Below are 20681 nucleotides of genomic sequence, written 5' to 3'. Positions count from 1 at the left end.
TTAATGCAATAGCTATTTTTAATAATTATAGTTATTAGTGTACTGATGGTCAAATGATTTTTTAATGGCCAAATTCTATTTTGAAATTTACATGAATATTGTTTTCAAACTCAGATAGTAATGATGTAATGAAAATTATTTTGTTAAATTTTATACTTAAGGCTAAAAATTATTATTTTGGGAACAGGTGCCGTGGATTCGGGGTCCTCTTCTTCTTCCTCCTCTTCTAGTTTTGTGAATGGTGCTACCAGCAAAAACCTTCCAGCTGTACAAACTGTTGCTCCAATGCCAGAAGATTCGGCTGAAAATATGAGGTATACATAACTATTTGTTTTTTTACTCCTTTTACTCCCTTCCTCCCACCTCAAAAATAGTGAAACAGTATACATTAAATATAAAGATATAGTTAAGAATGCTTAAGAATGTTTAATTATGTATTTTGTGATTATATCTCATAATTGCAGTGTTTTGATATTTTTAGATAGTTATTCATTATATAAAAATCATTTATTATATTTCAGTCTAAACTGAGAGATCTTGAATGGTTTTCATGATCTGACTTTCCTGAATTTATTATAATCCATTGTCATATAGCACATTACTGTTTCCTGTAAAGTAGAAACATGCACACATGGCACCATGATAAAATTGGACATCTTTGGGGTGGTGAGTTTAAAATATAGACTTTCAAAATAAATCTGCAATGTTATATGTAGCATATATAATTGGAAGTTGAATCACCAAACATTATGTTTTCTATCGTGATTAATAGATAAAAATGATTTGTAGTAGCATATCAGAGAGAATTCCTAGAAGAGTTTGACCAAAATGCTTGGAGTTAAATTGCACATATACATACACACAGTATGTGTGTGTATTCCCATTTTTAATTGAAGTGTAAAAACTCAATGAAAGAACGATGTTATGTTACTATCACTCAAGGCAAGAAATAGAATGTTACAGGTACCACAAAGCCCCCACCTTTTGCTCCTTTTTTTGCCACTATTCTTGCTCCTCTTCAAATTCATCACTCTGACTTAATACTAGATTAGTTTTGTCTTTTTTGAATTTTATATGAGTGGAGTTGCACAGTATGTATTCTTTTTGTCTCTGGCTACTTTTTTTCAACATTATGTTTATGAGATTTATCTGTATTGCCTGTAGCAATAGTTTTGTTCATGTTCATTCCTTAGTGGTTGTACACTAAAATTTATTAATCTATTTTACTGATGATGGGCATTTGGAATTTTCCAGTTTGGGACTATTGCAAATAATGCTCCTTTTTTACATAACAGTGCTGCTTGTACATTACTCTTGGGTATACTACACATTTGTATGCATATCTGTTGGGTAAATAACTGAATGGAATTGCTGATTCATAGTGTTTGTGTATGTTCAATTTTACTAGATAATGCCAAATGTTTTCCAAAGTGGTTAATGCAAGTTTACTAACTCATTAGCAGCGTATGAGAGTGCCTAATTTTTTATATCTTTAACAGTACTTAGTATTGTCACTTTTACATTTTAGCCATTTTAGTAGAAGTATAGTGGTATTTCATTGTATTTTTAGTTTGTATTTTCCTGATAGTTAACAAGGTCGAGCACCTTCTTATATATTTATTGGTCTTTTGGTTTTCCTCTTTTGTGATTCCCCTGTTGAAATCTCTTACTCATTTTAAAACGTTGAGTTGTTTGTCTTCTTAATTTGTAAAGGCTCTTCTCTTTATGCATTTTGAAAATGAGCCCTTTGATGATTGTATATATATCTTCTCCCATTCTGTGGCTTTTCTTATTATCTATGTGATATGTTTTGATCAACAGAAGTTGTAAATTTTAATGAAACTCAATTTATCGAGTTTTTGTTTTTTAGTGCTTTTTGTGTTATAGATGAAATCTTTGCCTACATTTTCCCCATCTCATCCTCTGGCTGCTTTATTTGTGCTTTTTACATTTAGATACATAGTTCATCTGGAATTGAGTTTTGTGAATTTTATGAGGTAGGAGTACTATGGATGTCAAGATGACCCAGTATCATTTATTTGAGAAAGTCTCCTATCTCCCATGCTCTGCCCCTTTTGTCACACATCAAGTGTTCCTGTATACTAGATTCTGCTTTGGCACTCGATTCTACCCAATTTGTCTGTTTGTCTATCCTTGTGACATACTGTCATAATTAGCTTTAGGTTTAATAAGGATCAGTATCTGGATAAGTAATGTCTTCCCATCCTGTCCTTTTTTTTTTTTTCCAAGGAAGCCTAAGCTATTCTTGATGCTTTGCATTTCCATTTAAATTTTAGAATCAATTTATCAGTATCCATATTGAAAACAACTTGCTGGGATTTTAGCAAGGAATGGAATTTATAGATCTATTGCAACTGAAGTTATATTTCATCTATAGATGTCTTTCAATATTGTGACTTCCAAACTATGAACAGCTTCTATTCCTTCCATTTCTTTAGTTTTTAAAAAATTTTTTCCAGTAATGATTTTTAGATTTTTATGTAGAAGTCTTATATGTTTCTTATATGATATATTCTTATAATTTAAATATTTTGTGTTTGTATCTTTGTTTCTCTAGTTTCCAAAATAAATTTATTGAGATCATTTGTTTATGTTGTTTAAACTCAATTTAAAAATACTCAATTTGAGTGTACATATTAACGAGTTTTGAACAGTTTATATGCCCATACAACCACTACCACGATGAAGATGTAGAATATATTTATCACTCCATATAGTTCCCTGTGCCCCATTTATAATTTACCCCATCCTTCCCCAGGCAAACATTTATATGCTTTTTGATATCATAATTTAAATTTGTCTTTTCTAGGATTTCACATAGATGGAATCATATAGAATACACTTTCTGGTGCCGACCTTCTTTCACTCAGATTTTGAGATTCATTCATGTCTTTTTGTTTATGAGTAGTCCATTCCTTTTTATTCTTGAGTATTATTCTGTTATATGGCTATCCCACTATTTATTTATCTCTTCACTTATTGATAGACATCTGGGTTTTTTCCAGATTGGGGCTATTATAAATAAAGATTCTATGGACATTTGAATACAAGTGTATTGGAATTTTTTTTTACTGGGGAGGTTTTACAAATTAAATTCTTTCATTGGATAAGTGACTATTCAGATTTTCTGTTTTCTTTTTGCATCAGTTTTGGTCATTTGTGACTTCTAGGAATTTAGTCATTTTATCTAAGTTATTGGATTTATTGCCATAAAGTTTTTCATAATTTTATTATTATTATTTTAAAACACTTGTAGGATCTCTAATGATGTTTCCTCTTTCATTCCTGATTTTGTAACTTATGCCTTTTCTCATTTTAGCATTATTAGAGTACCTACTGACTTTTCAATATTATAATTTTCCCCCCAGAAATTAGGCATTAAATTCATTAATTTTTTTTCTGTCTCTATTACATCAAATTCCCCTCTTTTTATTTCCTTTTAGTTATTTCAGGTTTACTTACTTTTCTCTTTCTAGATTTTTAGGGTGGAAACTTAGATCAGGAGTCTATAAACTACAGCCCAGGGACCAAATCTGCCTGCCATCATAAACTTTATGTATAAACTTTGTGTAAATAAACTTTTATTGCAATACAGTCACATCGTTTGTTTATATATTGCCTGTGACTGCTTTCACATTACAATGGCAGAGTTAAGTAGTTGCAACAGAGATAGTATGCCCTAAAATCTTAAAATATTTAGTATCTTACCCTTTACAGAAAACATTTGCCAATCCCTTGCTTAGATCTTTGATTTTAGATTTCTCCGTTTCTGTTACAAGCATTTAAAGCCATAACTTTTCCACTAAGCACTGTTCTAGCTGTATTTCAGAAATTGAATGTTGTTTTAATTTTCATACAATATTTTTTCTAAGTTTCTCTATGATTTCTTCTTTGACTTCTAAGTGTTTCAGAGGGACTTTGGATATTGACCTTTCTCAGTATAATGCCATGAGATCCATCCAAGTGTTGTGTGTATTAATGGGTCCTTTTGTATTTCTGAGTATTATTTCATGGTATGGATGTACAACAGTTTGTTTAACCATTCACCCACTAAAAGACATTCGGGTTTTTTCCATTTTTGGCTAGTACTAAAAAAGCTACAATAAACATTTGTTTTTATGTGAACATACATTTTCATTTCTCTGGGATAAGTGCCCAGAGTGAGATTACTGGGCTAATATGGTAAGTACCTATTTAGTGTTATAAAAAACTCCCACCAGCAATGTATGAATAGTCCAGTTTCTCTTCATTTTTACCAGCATTCAGCGTTGTCTTTTTTTTTTTTAAGGCCATTCTGGTAGGTATGTAGTGATATCTCATTGTGGTCTTAATTTGTATTTTCCTAATGGATGATTCTGAACATCTTTTTGTGTGCTTATTTTCCATTAGTGTGTTCTCTTCAGCGAAATGTCTGTTTATATCTTCTGCTCATTTTATAATTAGATTGCTTTTTCACTTTTGAGCCTTAAGAATTCAGTATTCTAAGTAGAAGTCCTTTTTCAAAAATGTTGTTTCCAAGTATTTGCTCCCAGACTGTAGCTCGTGTGTTTCGTCCTCTTAATAAAGTCTTTGGCAGAGGAAACTTTACATTTTTATTGTAGTCTAGCTTATCATGATGTCATGTCTAAGAACTCTTCACCTCACCTTAAGTACTGAAGATTTTCTCCTGTGTCTTCTATAAAGTTCTGTGGTTTTAAGTAGTAGTTTTAGTTTTAAGTCGGGGTCCCATTTTGAGCTAATTTTTATGTAAGGTGTGAGGTTTATGTCCAGGTTTATATTTTTTCCTGTGAACGTCCATTTGTTGCAGCACCATTTGTTCGAAAGACCATTCTTCCTCATGAAGCATTTTTAAGGCAGATCTAGGGTGGCCTTTATTCTTGGGCTAATTTTGCCACTTAGAAAGTATGCTGGATTTCTCCTGAACGCTCAGTGTATCTAAGGAGGTCCCTCCTTTTTGGCCAGATGGAACGCAGACAATTCTAGACCTGTGTGAGATGTAGAAGATGCCTGTTATGACTCCTCCATAATTGTTCTTTCCTCAGAAGTTGTTCTACTCTAACCTTGGGAGCTTTCAGGCATCACATTACCTAGATTGTTACTCAGCCAAAGATTACTGTGCTCTCCATACACCTTCCTCTTGTGTACTATGCCCTCCAAATTCTATTCACCTTTGCCTCCTTGAACTACAGTCTTAATCTTGTCAACTGAGAAAGGTTGCTGGATTCTGTATCTGCCCTAATAAGGAAAATACCTCCATGTAGGAAACCTGGGTGATGTTGGGACTCACCTCATTTGTTTCTCTTTCCTCGGGATTTTGTACCCCACATTTTGTATGAAAATAGTTGTTCTCTGCATTTTGTAAAATTTTCTAGTTGTTAGCATGGGAGGTAATTGTAGACCATCTTAACCCCTTCAAGGTGAAAAGTGGAATTTGATACTTTTTAATGTTGTAAATTTTTTTTATTTTATAAATTTCCTTTTTTATTGTTTGCTGGTATATATAATTCATTGCAATATATTAGGCTAATATCATGAAACCTTTAAGTACTTATGTTTCCTAATTTATCTATAATTCTTTCTAACTAAGCATGTATGGACAGTCATTTGATCTGTGAATGTTGGCAGTTTTATCCCCCATTACACAAATACTTACACCTTTTTATTTCTTTTTCCTGACTTATAGTATCACCTAGTACCTCCAATACAGTTTTCTATAGAAGTGGTTAGAAAAGGCATTCTTTTCTTCATCTCAAATGAAAAGCTTTGAACATTTCATCATTAATTATGATGTCTCCTGTCTATTTAATAAAGATACTTTTTATCAAATATAAGAATTCTCTTGTGTTTATAATTAACCAAGTTACCATCATTATGGGTATAGAATTTTATCTCTAAAGAGAGGGGAAGTCATGGAGATGACCATGTGGTTTTCCTCCTTTTTCTGCTAACATGGTCTATGATATTGACTTTTAATTTTAAAAATGCTAAACAAACCTTTAATTCCTGAAAGAAATCCAATTTCTTTGTGATGTAAAATCTGTTTTACCTTTTGAAGAGCTAATGTAAGATTGGTATTTTTTATTTGTTTTTCTTTGTTTTCTAAAATATTTGGCAGAGTTCACAAGCAAAGACATCTGATCCTGGATTTCCTTTTTGGGGAAAGTTTTTAAGTTAAAATGTTACAGGTCTCCCCAGATTTTCAATTTTTGTCCTGTGTAAGTTTTGGTAGATTCTGTTGGCATAATATAGTTCATAATATTCTCTTATTATTATTTTAACATTCATATAATCTGTAAGAAAGTCCCTCCTTTTTATTCTTTTTTTTTTTTAAATAAATTTATTTAGTTTATTTACTTATTTTTGGCTGCATTGGGTCTTCATTGCTACATGTGGGCTTTCTCTATTTGCAGCGAGCGGGGGCTACTCTTCGTTGCGGTGCACATGCTTCTTATTGCGGTGACTTCTCTTGTTGAGGAGCATGGGCTCTAGGCACACGGGCTTCAGTAGTTGTGGCTCGCGGGCTCCAGAGCACAGGCTTAGTAGTTGTGGCGCACGGGCTTAGTTGCTCCGCAGCATGTGGGATCTTCCCGGACCAGGGTTCAAACCCGTGTCCCCTGCATTGGCAGGCAGATTCTTAACCACTGTGCCACCAGGGAAGCCCCCTCCTTTTTATTCTTGATGCTTATTATGAGCTTGTTTCTGCTTTCCTTCCTTGCTTCCAAGTCTTGGCAGTGATTAATCAATTTTATTCATATTGCCATTAAGAAACATTCACTAGAGAGAAGTAACAAGAAACTGTTAGGTTGAAGTTTATACCTTATTATCTTTTCCTTAGTGCAGTGGATCTTAAACATTAGTATGCAACAGAGTTACATGGGAGGCCTGTTAAAACACATTGCTGAGCCAATATGTAGTTCTAGTTCAAGACTAAAGGCCTGAGAATCAGGAAAGTTGATGGTGTAAGTTCCAGTGTGGAAGCTGGCAGGCTCAAGACCCCAGAAGAGCTGATGTTTCAGTTGAGTCTGAAGGCCAGCAAAGACCAACTATCAGGTAGAAGGGGTTTTCTCTTATCTAGCCTTTTGTTCTATTCACGTCTTCAATTGAATGGATGAACACACACACACATTAGGGAGGACAGTCTGCTTTATTCAGTCTACCCATTCAAACTGTAATCTCATCCAGAAACATCCTAACAGACACACCCAGAATAATATTTAATCAAACGTCGGGGCACCCTGTGGTCCAGTCAAGTTGACACATAAAATTAACCATTACATGAAGTGATCTTGGTGTGCTGGCTCTAAGAATACACTCTGAGAAACAGTGTTTTAAGTGATCATCTTCTAGATTGCAACATTAATTCCTGATTTATATAAGTCCTCTTCCCAGACAATGTATGGATCTCAGTATAGCTTCATTTACTCCAAATTTTGCAAACACACTTATACATATGTGTACGCATGTGTGTGTGCGCATATAAAATTGTAAATGCAGCAAGAGAATATAATTACTATTTTATTGGTCAACATATTTAGATTTATCCAAATGTTTATCATTTATTTTTGCTCATCATTCCTTTTTGAATGTCTGACTTCCATGTGCTATCATTTTCTTTCTTCTTAAAAACACCCCCTTTAGTATTTCATTTAGTGCAGGCCTGACACTCATGAATTCCCTCAGTTCTTATTTAACTAAAAATCTTTGAAATTAACCTCTATTTTTGAGGGATATTTTGAACCAAAGTAGAGTCTAGGTTGGAAGCTATTTCCTTTTAATGCTTTAAAGATATTATTCTGTATCTTTCATTTCTTTCTGTGCTTTCTTTCCCTTTTTGCCTTGTTTTTTTTTTTAGAAATATAATTTCCTGTCTTATTGCTATCTCTCTGCTCTTCCCCAGCCTTTTCCATTACTGCTACCTGTTTTTAAGATTTTTCTTTATCTTTGGTGTTTAGCAGTTTTACTATGATATACTCAGGCTCTTTGATTTTTCTTTATATTTATCCAGCTTGGGATTTATAGAGCTTCTCAAATCTGAAATTTGATGACTTTCATCAGTGGCTGGGAAATTCTTAGCCATTACCTCTTCTAATATTGCTTCAGAATCGTTCTATTCTTTCCCTGGGATTTGAATTACACATATATTAGATATTTTCTGTATTTCTCATCTATCTATCTATTTCTCTCTCTCCATTATTCTAGTATTTCTTTTTAACCTTAGTCCACTTTACTAATTCTCTTTTTAACTGTTTTTAATCTTCTGCATTCTTAATTTCAATTTTTGTGTAAGTACTAGAATTTCCATTTGATTTTTTTATAGGTTAATATTCTCTTCCAGTTTCCTATAGTGTCTTTAATTTTCATGTATGTGTATATATATGATAGTAGTTGCAGCCATGGATTTTTTTGTATTTTTTCTCTAATGGGTTATTTATAGTTTTATTCATACAAATTACTTAGAATCTGTAAATCCCTCTACATGAGATTTCCTTAATATAGGTAAAAACCAAAATATGATTGTGTTTTTTAAACTAAACTCCTGTGTTTTAAGTCATATTGTTTTAATCCAGGCACTGGAGCTATAGAAATTCATCTAAAGCATTATTATGTCCTTTGAATGTTTAGTTTTCCTATCATTGGTCATTTTGTTAGAGTGGTTGATAAATTTCCCAAGTCACAACCATAATTTTGTTCATGGAAATCAGTAATTCTCTTTCTTAAAAGAATTTGCACTTACTATCAAGAAAAATAACCAAAGTCAAAATAGCATCATAAGCATAGTTAGTGTGACTGAAGAGAATGAAAAAGAATAAAGTGGGGAGAGAGGAATGAGTAGCTTAAGAGAATGCATTTCAGCCTAGAGTTGACAAACTCTATATTTAGGTCCCAAGAATGTTCCAAAATATTAAGAAGTTATAAACAGATTATTAAAATTATAACCCTCACACTAGACTATGTAGGGAAAATTCCCCATCAAGTCTACCTTTGTATTATTTCTCTGCACAAAATGTCTTAGACTAAGTGAATGTTTTTTGAATAAATGAAAACTTCTAAAGGAAAAATTAGTACTTGGTGTTTTCCCTAAATTGAGTGAAATACGCTAGTTGTTTTAGAAAATAATTTGCCAAAGGACTTTGTTTTATTTCTGGTAGCTATAGGTTCTTTCCACTTTTAGAATGAAAATTACATTCAAAAGAAAGAATAATTTATTTATTTTTATAAGCTATAAGGTCAAAGAGTTCTCCCTTATTAAGATTTTTAAAAATTTTTAACATGTTAACATACATTTTTCATGTGCCTTGGGATTGGGAAGAAATAGTTTTACACTGTGTATTTATCTGAGATGAGAATTGAAATAACAATATAGGCACAATATATCTGTAAAAAAATTTTTTTAGTAATTGGTGGTTATCTGCCAGGTGATAGAGGAGGGAGGGTATAAAGCTAAAATTTATGTTTATATCATTTCCTTTGAGAATTTAAATTGTGTAAGAATGAAGATAACATACTTTACACAATGTTTACTTTAAAACACATTATGAGGAATCTATATGTCCATTTTCTTCACTATGAAAAAGTGATGATGAAACTTTTCCACTTAGAATATTTTGTTGTTGCTTGATAGAGAAGTCTGGCAGTATTATTTGATAATAATTTCCTGTATTTAAAACCTTTGATCTCTTGCTGGGTAAAATGTTACATTTTTTGCCCTTTATTAGAATATTTAAATTATGATGGCAGAATGATTTATAAGAGCATCATTTAATGTTCTGTTAACATTTTGTAAGAAAATAGCTGCAAAAAGTCTTATTATAGGGATTCACTTACTGAGAAATATCTGTTTTTGTCCATTACCCTTAAGTAAAGGTAATTAATACACATTTACCTACACACATGTAATTAGCTGTGTAGATTAATCAGTTTCTATTTGATGTTTAATTTAATCACCAAGAACAGTACTTTTGCAATTCTGAAGCCTCTAAATTATTATACAGAAACCTGTAAAATATGCAAAAAAAATCTTAAACTAGGGAAAATGTTTCTGACTTCAATTAGATAATAGTATATTATGATCCAATAGTATAACTATGATGTGAACCTCTATAAATCTAGAATTTTTCTAAAATAATTTGACTCAGTTAATCTTAAGTAAAAATAAATATTCATGCTTCACTCAGAATTCAGGTGCAAAAATAGTAGTAATTATATCTAGATTTTTCTCCTCTTCATAGGTTCTCTTTTACCATTCTTATTTACCTTTCCTTGGTAGAGAGGATTACTTTAGCTGAGAAGCTTCATCAAACGTGATCCTGGAGATTAGAAAGAATGAATGAAATAATGGATCTAAAAAAGAAGTTCTGTCTATATTCTCTGAACTTCAGAGCTAACTCATTATTATGATGATTATTCTGTGACTTCAGGTAGTCCTTCCTTTCCTAGCTGTTTTATTACAACTTAATAATAGTAAGTACTTTCATTAAAACAGTTTTTCTCAAAACGTGTTTCCTGGATAAGCAGTATCAGGCCACCTGAGAATCTTTTAGAAGTGCAAACTGTGTCGGTACACCCAAAGCTGCTGAACATCTCAGGCTGGGGCCCTAGCAGTTTGGGTTTAAACAGGCCTTGCAGGTGATTCCAATCTACACCAAAGATTGAGAACCACTGCCTTAATGTAGGTGTTTGCTCCAGGAGTAACAGAGTAGGGGAGAATATTGAAAACTCTTTGTCTTCAGCAAAGTCTGCAAAGCCCCACCCAGGTCCTTTTTTCTTGCTTAAAGCTGTTCCTCCAGAATATTCTCTTTAAGTGTTTGTGGAAGTTACTAAACCTGAGTTTCCTCTTTGAGTTCTTCTTTCTATAAAGCTGTTGACCCAAATAAGAGGAAGTAAACTTAAATTGTGTTAATGATGAGGCTTTGTGTACACAAAGGATTCAGATCATGCTCTTTCCAAGTTAGGAAAGAAAGCATCCTAGATTATTCCCTAATCCCTCGCTATTCACTTAAAAAAAGATGGAAGGGTTCAGTTTTAAATATTAATAATATATTGCAAATTATTCTGTGATTAATTACCTTTTTGTCATTTATGTTTTCCTCCTCCATAACAAAAATGTTGCTTAGCATTGTGGCAGAATTTTATTACTGTGAAGTATTGTTGAATTCCTTACTGTACATGTCTTCTGTGTAGAAGAATGTGTGCTCATCTAAGATTATTATAGTGATTTTGTTTTGGTTTAAATATATCAGAGTCACATTTTGTAAGATCAAATATAGGTGTGTTCTATTCAAAGTAGCAGTTACAAGAGCTATCATTGTTGACCTCCCACTGTGTGCCAGGCACTTTTCTATGCACTTTACATGCCTTAGCTCATTAATCTTCACCTGGTAGGTACTGTTACCATCTTCATTTTGCGGACATAGGAAGTCTAATGTCCCAAGGTCACCTAGGTAGCATACGATGGAGCCAGCATTCCAGTTCAAGCAGTCTTACTCTAAAGCACTTACTTGTAAGAGAGACAGTTGGATATTACCAAATTATTTATTTGAGCAGAATTATTTTCTTTATCTGTGTTTTTACTTTTACACATCTTGCTCAAGGTACTTTCAAGAATGTCAGATAGTGCTTATATAAAGTCATATAACTTGAAATTTAATAGCAATATAAATAATGAATGATACAATGGTAAATAAAAAGTAAGTGGGCTTATGAAAAAGAAAATGCCTACTTTGGCAAAGCAATTCAACTGTATCATACTGAATTCAGTTATCCTCTTATTTGTCCTGCTTTTCAGGAAATTTTCAGGGAACTCTTGAGAACAAGAGCTCATTCTTTGTAACTTTCACAGTGACCCGTGTAGTAGGTATTCGAAACAGTTTTCTTTGGTGGAAAGAAGGATAGACAAAGAAGCCATACAGGAGCTTCTTTTCTTGAAGCTCCTAGAGTTATGGACAGAATCTGTGGCCCTTGTGGGTGACAGGATCCTGATTCCTTTTCACAGTATAATCATTCTGATTTAGCAACAGTCTTGAGTAGCCTTATGACTGATGTGAAACTCTACAGTGTCCCTTCTACATGAAGCTGTTATTATTCAGTGGGTTAGAATTGGACTTTTATAATTTTAAAGGTTTTAATTTAGAAGTAAAGTTTATTTGACTTTTTATATTGAACCATATTTACTAGTCTTTATGTCTTAATTTCAACAGCATCACTGCAAAACTTGAAAGAGCTTTAGAAAAAGTTGCTCCTCTTCTTCGTGAAATTTTTGTAGACTTTGCCCCATTCCTATCTCGTACACTTCTTGGCAGTCATGGACAAGAGCTATTGATAGAAGGTATGATTTCTCTCTCTATTCTAATTATTTTAGTTTCCTATAATGTATCTATTAATCATGGCATAACTTGTGCTACTAGAGGAATATTTATTGACAGAAGAATATAAAGACATTGCTTCCATAAATTCTAGTAAGATATTCATGTATGCTTTCTCCTTATTCATTAAAAAAAAAAGTAGCATGTTTGCACAGTCAGTGCTAATAACAGAATGAAGAACTTTGAAAAAATGTTGGAATGGGAGGCTCTGGCCCTTATAATCCCAATCTATTAGGGCTGCTGTATATCCTTCATTAGCGTGGCATGTTTACTAAGCAGTGATCTCTAAAATTCCCTTCTAACTCTTAAAGTGGTGCTTCAAGTGACTTTTCTTATTCACACATACCATGTGTAATTTGAGAATCCTTAACTGAGAAAATGTAAAGAAATACTTAACTGGGAATTGATGAAGCTGTTATCTACTCATCAGCAGCTTAAATGGAGTGAGAAGGCAAAGAAGGTAAATAAACTGTTGGGAAGATTTAATATATGCATCTGTATTAGGAGCTTTGAAAAATATGGTTGTCTGAAGCCTTACTTCTTTAAACAGAAGTTTTGTTTTATAAATATTCATGAGCTTCAGAAAGAGTTAATCAATATCTAGATGATCCTGTATGTGAATAATGGCTTTAGGTACTATTCCTTGAATTTAGCAGGTATATATATTTATATATATGTTTATATATTTGCAAACATACACACACTCACTCACACACACACACACACACACACACACACACACACACACACATATTTGCTTTTTACTTCCTATTTACTGTGGAAGTTTTCCTTACCTGTTCTGTCATTGTCTCAACTGCTTTTACACAATCTGTTTCTATTAGGGGAAACAATAATAGTTAATAACCTGAATTTAAACCCTTGTTTCACTGCTTTCTTAGCTGTATGACCTTTGTGAGTTACTTAGCCATTTTGTAGCTTAGTTGCTTTCTATAAGATGTAGTCAATGATAACACCTCCCTCCCAGGGTTCTTGTAAGGATTAAATTATATAATGCATATAAAGCTCTTAGAATAGTGACACATGGTGAGCTATTCATTTTTTGCTTAATACAGTGTTCTTGCTCTAGGCCAAGTGCTATTAGATACTTGGAATATAAGATACTTGGAATATATTAGTAAATAACAAAGATCCCTGTCTTGGGCACCTTATATTCTATCAAAGAGAGAACATAAATAAATACTGAGCAAAATAAGTAATTAAATTACATAGCATATGAGGTGGTAAGTGTTATGTAAAAGGTTAAGTACAGCACAGGGGATTGGGATTATAGAAGTGTCAGGGTTAGGTTGCAGTTTTAAAGAGGTGATTAATTTTAAATAAGCCAGTAGTAAAGTTACATCTCAGCAAAGACTTAAAGGAGGTGAGCCATACAGCTTACTAGAAGAGTGTCCTAGGTCAAGAGAATAGTGTAATGACCCTATAACATGTGTTACCTTTATAATAAGAAAAAAAATTCAATAAACATCATTAAAAAATTAAATCTCAAATGTTTCCTCATTCCCTAAAAGTCTTTTAATTTTTTCAGTATTTATGTATATCTTTTCCAGAAATTAATTGACAGATTTACCAAAGAAATTCATAGTGAACAAATACATGCAAAACTAAACATGGAATAAAGTTAGTAACATAGTAGTGTTAGTAATGGATCCTGTACTGTTATTAGAATTGGGATGCAAATTCAGCACTGTTTTCCAGCAGCCAAAGCAAAGAAGGAATTATTTGAAGTTATAAAACTTACATTATTGGTTCCTAAATGACAGTTTGTGACAATTTTGAGGTCTAAGGAATTACTGTCAGATGACTTTTTAACTGCTCTATGTTGGTCAGTCAGAACCCCATATATGTAGCCCCCTTTCCAGAATTTTACATGGCCAGACATCTGGACTGTTTCTTATTTCTTCCCAGCACTGCAGAGAGAAGGTAGGAGAAATAGCCTGTAATTGAGAGCTATTTTTCTTGGGCTTCCCTAAGTTTACCTCAAATACTCTGAATTGAGTTGAAGCAGCATTAAGAATAATCCTCTTGGATTTTTATAAAGGTGACTGTGCTAAAAAGGAAACATTAGACCAAGTTATATATTAAGAATTCACTTTGTGTTCCCTTGGTAGAATATAATTTTATTTTTTCACTTTTCTGAATCCAAAGAATTCAATTAAATATCCTATTTTTAAAACTATGTTGGTGTAATGTTCATACTCTTCTTTTGTGTTAAAATGATTTTTCTTAATGAAATGATGATAGCAAATGGTAGATTTTTAAGTTTTGAGTTTTGTTTTTTAAATGCCATTACTTGGCAAAACAGAAAGTTGACAATCTTAAGATATGGTCCTCCAAATTTCTGCTAGGCCATACAATCAAAAAATCTAGAATCCTCTGCTGTATTCCAGAACATTAGGTATCCTCACCATTTAGTCATAACCTTCCTTTTCAGACTCAACTAGTCTCTGTCCTCTTGCTATAGAAGACATTCCTTTAACATTCAATAAGTTAACACATTGTCACATTGCTTTGTTTTTGTACAACCCTTCCTTCTGTGTTGGATCTTTTTCCTTTTTTCTTTCCCCAAATTATTCTCATCCTTTGAGTTCTGCTTCAGGTTCCTTATGCCAAATTAATGCCTTCTCTTCTGTGCTCCTGTGTCATTTTATTTATACAGTATTAATAAAATTATTTTTCACTTGTAAATAGGAAGTATTTTATTGGTTTTATTAACATTGCCTAACTTAGATTCTGGTATATAATACTGAGTATTTTTTTCCTTGTACTTGAATACAACATTATTTGTGTTACTGATAATGTTTGGTAGAGGTAAGTTTTGAAAATAAGGGAAGGTAGATAAAACTTTTGTGTTTTGTGGTGAGAATTCCTAATATTGATCAATCATCCACACCCAAGGATCCAAGATGCCTTGGATCCTATACTCACCCAAGGTCCATTCTTGCTCTCTGCCCCAGACTATGGAAATATATATCCTGTCATGTTCTCATTCTTGAACATGTACTCTTGATCATTCTTTCTTTTTCCCTCTCCTCCATTTCCCTTCTTTCCATAATTTGATACACTATTCCTCTCCTCTGAGAAGAAAAACTGTCAAACTATTGTGAAGAACTCAGGAGAGTAACATGATAAAAATATCTTTAGTTATTGAATATTTCTGTTCAGAGATAGTGCTTCTGATGAATAAATCTCAATGCTTTTGATTTCATCATATGTTTAGGTATGGTAGGAACAAAACTGGATTTAGGTAACTGAAGATATTTTAATGTCTTATGAAAAGAGAAGACAATTACTCCTAATTTCAAGTAATCATAAAATATGTTTGAATTGAATCTTTATTTGTTGTTTTATATTCAGTTTTTCTTAATTCACATGTGTATCCATTTAACTCTTTTCTTATAGAATAATTAATTATTGGTAGTTTATACTGTCTGTGTCCTTTAAAACACATGCTAAAATAATGTCCTTTCCTTTTCTTAATTTGTCTATCACTTTTATTAGTCAACCTGTATTAAATTTATTATTGTATGATTCTATAGTAATCAGTGTTGTTCATACCTTTTAAGTTCACTCATTAACAGTAGCTATTTTTGCATAGCTTTTGGGGTGTTGTGTGTGTGTGTGTGTTTGTCTTCCCCTTGGCAATAATTAGTATTTTTTAAGATGATAGTTTTGGGGAGCTTAGTGAACTTTCTCTAAGAAAATTCTAGCTTTTCAATGTGTAAACTAATGTGTACAAATTAGAGTATATAATGCAAGTATCAAAATCTACCAGCTTAAGATGGCAAAACAACCTTTGGTCCAAAATTGTTATAGTTATACTAATGGGTTGGTTACCAAACTTTTAAATCTGTTTCACTGCTCTATTATTGCATGAGTACGCCATTGTTTTAATCCTTGTCAATTTATAGAGGTTGTATGTAATCATCACCCACCAGTCCCTCTCATCTTTTTGAATAAATGATCATTATCATTAATTTAAAAACAAAACAAAACAAAACAAAATTGCTTTATTTATTTGGCTTAAGCAGCAATGGAGGATGCACTTCAGAGGAACCATTGGGCTTCTCTTAAAGAGTTGAGAGGAGCCTATTTTAGAGTTCAGATTTGAGGAAGAAGGTCCCGTTGTAGATCGAGTGCTGACGTTAGATCTTGATAATTGTTATTCAGGAGGTCTTGGAAATACCATGGGCCTAGAGTTGCCATAGTAATAAAGAAGCAGACCCAAGTTAATTAGAAGAGAAGATGTTTGTGTGTGTGTGTTGGGGGTGAGGGCCTTGTGTGTGTGTCTTAGCCTTAGTGCCCTTTACCTTGTTCCACCACTGCACAGAGTGGCCCTGAATATCACTGCTATATTCCATGAGCATTACTTATGTTTGGTTGAGAACTCACAAGAACATTAGAGATAACTTAATTATCATGGGGATACAGCAGATAGTCTCAAAGTCAGGAAATGAAATACAGATAGACTTGAGGCAGCCTGGAAATGGGAAAGGAGAGTCAGTAACAAGGGCTACTCCTTTTACCTCTCAAGGCAACTTCACATCCTCCTATCTTTGCTTCTCTCTGTGTTATCAGCTCAAATTTTTCACTTCTGTTCCAGACTAGCTTCACTTTCTTAGTCATCAGAACATGGGCCAGCATGGCACCCCATACTTGATTCCAAATCTGCTTGGATGTAAACTTCTTTTATCATATGACTGTAGTCACTACCTATCAATCACAAGAGAATCTGAATGGCTCAACCTTGGGTTAAGTGTCTATCCCTGTTATAAGTACGGGAAATGTCACTAAAGTATCTACTATACTTTTAGTGACATTAATAAATATTTTTATTAAAATCATATAATAGTCAAGAGTATTTATAGTTTCCAAGACTAGCATTTTTAAGTATGTAAATATAGCATAAAATTTCCACTTCCACCAAAAGAGAACATGACTGAAATGTTATTATAAAAGGAATGAGCCTAGTCAAGACCTTATATTGGGCTTCACTGGTGGCACAGTGGTTAAGAATCTGCCTGCCAATGCAGGGGACATGGGTTCGAGCCCTGCTCCAAGAAGATCCCACATGCTGCAGAGCAGCTAAGCCCATGTGCCACAACTACTGAGTCCATGTGCCACAACTGCTGAAGCCTGTGCACCTGGAGCCCGTGCTCCGTGAGAAGCCAAGCCACCGCAGTGAGAAGCCTGCACACCGCGACGAAGAGTAGCCCCTGCTCGCCGCAACTAGAGAATGCCCGTGCGCAGCAAAGAAGACCCAATGCAGCCAAAAATAAATAAATAAATAAATAAATAAATAAATTTATATTAAAAAAAAAGAGCTTATATCACCCTTGGATTATTCATAGTAACAATATGGCCACATAATTAGAAAAACTTAAGTATGTTTATTTTAATTCAAAACTTATGGATTAAAATGTAATTTCAGAAGTTATCATTTTAAAATTGCAATAATACAAAAAGAGTACATGACAAATTCAGGGTAGATGGCAATGGGGACATAGTTTTTAATTATCCCCGAATTCCTCCATGAAAAACAGAACAGCAGATGGTGAAACAATAACTACAACAACAAATATACATTTACAACAAAACTAGATGATGGTGTATTCCATTGAACCCCAAAATATGACTGGGTGAGGACAACCCAGCTATAGCTATGAGATATACATGGTATCAGCAGATGCATGGTACAAGGTTGTGGGAAGCAGGAGAACATCTGAGGAACATGGTCTACAACTACAGACTGGAAAACCCAGAGGGTCAATTTGAAAACATCAGCTAAAACAGGGAGGGCTTTTACACACTACAGCAGATGAGTGCAAGGGTTCCCTGGTATGGCTAGAAGGGTCTAGAGCATCTAAGCTCCATGAGAAAATAATCAACTAGAGTTCTCTTTGAGGACAAAGTCCCACACTGAGGAGAAACTACTATGAATAGAATCCAAATTGAGCAGCAGAGAGCAAGAGAGACAAAGAGAGAGTCCACATAAAACTGGGATAGACAAACAGAGCTAATAGATCTCAGAAAATAAGCTGTCATATTTTTAAAACTACATAAAAACAAACAGAAGAGGGATCTCTAGAACCTGAAGAGGAAAAAAACCTGTCTACAAATGATCAGGTAAACTAATTTCACATAAAATAATAACCAACAAAAAGGATCAAAATCCCGTATTTTACAATAAGAAAAATGAGAGTAAGTAGAAAAACATCCCCTCAAACTGTGAAAGCATGCCAGAAAAAAAGATGAAAAATTTTTAAATGAGCTAAAGGACATTAGGAAATAATACAGGATATGAAATAATTTATATCAGAATGTAGAGAACCTCACAAATGTATCGATAGGACTTAACGAAAGAATTGGAAATAAAGGGAAAAATAATTTTAGAAATGAAGACTAGATTAGAAGAAATAAAGAAGTAAATAAACTCAACAGATAAGGCTATAAGAGTAATATAAGGTAAAAAAAGGAGAATTAAAATTATCAGAAAAATAATGACTTAAAGAGACGAGAAAGGATGAGAGTGAAAGGGGCAAGTTTAGAATATTCAACATTCATATGAGTTTCCAAAATAGAAAACCAAGGCAAAGAACAGAAAAATAATAGGATCAGTAGTTCAAAGAAACTCTTAGAATTAAATAGCTAGAATTTTAAAAAATATATTATTTAAAAGGCACACTGAATATCCGAAAAATTACCAAGCTGACCAACATTGAGACACATTCTAGTAAAATTAATGGACCTCAGAGAAAAAGAAAAAACATTTTAGGCATCTAGATAAAAATACAAATTAACTTATAAGTGAAAGACAATCAGATTATCATACTTAGATTATGACATCTTCAAAATGGAGTTTTTCATACAAATCAACAAAGGGGAAAAGGGATGTCTGATTGATTAGCTGTATCACTTGACTCAACATTGACAGTCTGTGCTTTACAAACTGTGACAGCCAGATTACCTTCATATAAAAATTATAATCTAACATGAAGATCAGAATATCTTTGAGTATCTGTTACACAGTATATACTGTACATGTTTAAGGATTTTACTTTAAATGCATATGTTCCTGTTTTGCTTCTCTATGCTTTCAAAAATGGGAAGATCAAATTAAAACCCATGCAATAACAAAGAGTCTTTGGGTTATATTATAAGATTAACGTTTCTTTAGTAATCTAGGTTGAATATAGGGAGTGGACTTGCCCTCCAAGTGTAACTAAACTGGAAAATTCATTTGATGGATTTACGGCTTATTATTCACCGATTAAGGCAATAAAAGTGAACTAGAAGTATATAGAATGGTAGCTTTACAAACTGAAGTAGGAAAACAAAAGACTGAATAAATAAAAAGGGAACAAAGCCACAGGAGACTATGAGATAAATCAAGCAGTTTAACATACATGGAATTGGAGTTCAAGATGAAGGAGGTTGAGACGATATGTGTGTATGTGTATATATTTTTGTAGAAATGATAGCCAAATAATTTGAAAACTATTAATCCTGAGATCCAAGAAATTCAACTAACCTCAAGTGGGATGGACACAAAGAAAATAATTCCATGGAACATGATAATTAAACTGTTCAAAACCAGGTTTCAAGAGAAAATTTCAAAAAGTAGTCATCAACATTAAACAAACCAACAACTCATTTAAAAATGTCTTGAACAGATACTTCACAAAAGATCACATTAGGATGCCAAATAAGTTCATAAAAAGATAGTCGACATTATCAGAAGGTAAATGCAAATTAAAACCAGGATGACACAACACTACAAACATATGAGAATGACTAAAGTAAAAAATACTGATAATATTGCGTGGGCCAAAAGGTTCATTCGTTTTCTTCCGTAAGATGGCTCTAGTAGCACTTAGTTGTCTTTAACTTAATTCGAAACAATTTTGTTAGATTGTATGTGGCAGCTGTCATATCAGCGTGCATTTAAAAAGAGACCTATCAAAATTGGTGAATTTTTGGGTAGCCATTTTAATATTGAAGATGGAAGAAAAAAAGCAGTATATTTGGCATATTATGCTTTATTATTTCAAGAAAGGTAAAAACACAACTGAAATGCACAAAAAGATTTGTGCAGTGTATAGAGAAGGTGCTGTGACTGTTCGAAGATGTCAGAAGTGGTTTGCGAAGTTCCCTGCTAGAGATTTCTCGCTGGACGATGCTCCACGGTCGGGTAGGCCAGTTGAAGTTGACAGCTATCAAATCGAAACAGTAATTGAGAACAATCAACGTTATACCACGCGGGAGATAGCCGACATACTC

The 20681-nt window shown here is 33.2% G+C and overlaps 1 protein-coding gene across 8 annotated transcripts in view; it reads left to right on the top strand.

Moving 5' to 3' along the window:
- Nucleotides 1-20681, top strand: part of NBEA (neurobeachin) — a 610070-nt gene that overhangs the window by 230254 nt on the left and 359135 nt on the right. For all 8 annotated transcript variants that reach the window (XM_082435483.1, XM_082435487.1, XM_082435484.1 and 5 more), the window contains 2 exons: nt 188-314; nt 12219-12346. In XM_082435483.1, the coding sequence (XP_082291609.1) occupies nt 188-314; nt 12219-12346 (255 nt within the window). The remainder of the gene's footprint in view (nt 1-187; nt 315-12218; nt 12347-20681) is intronic.

Source organism: Balaenoptera physalus, assembly GCF_965194825.1.
Source record: "Balaenoptera physalus genome assembly, chromosome: 18".
Taxonomy (NCBI): domain Eukaryota; kingdom Metazoa; phylum Chordata; class Mammalia; order Artiodactyla; family Balaenopteridae; genus Balaenoptera; species Balaenoptera physalus.
This window is presented reverse-complemented; position numbering and strand designations above follow the sequence as displayed.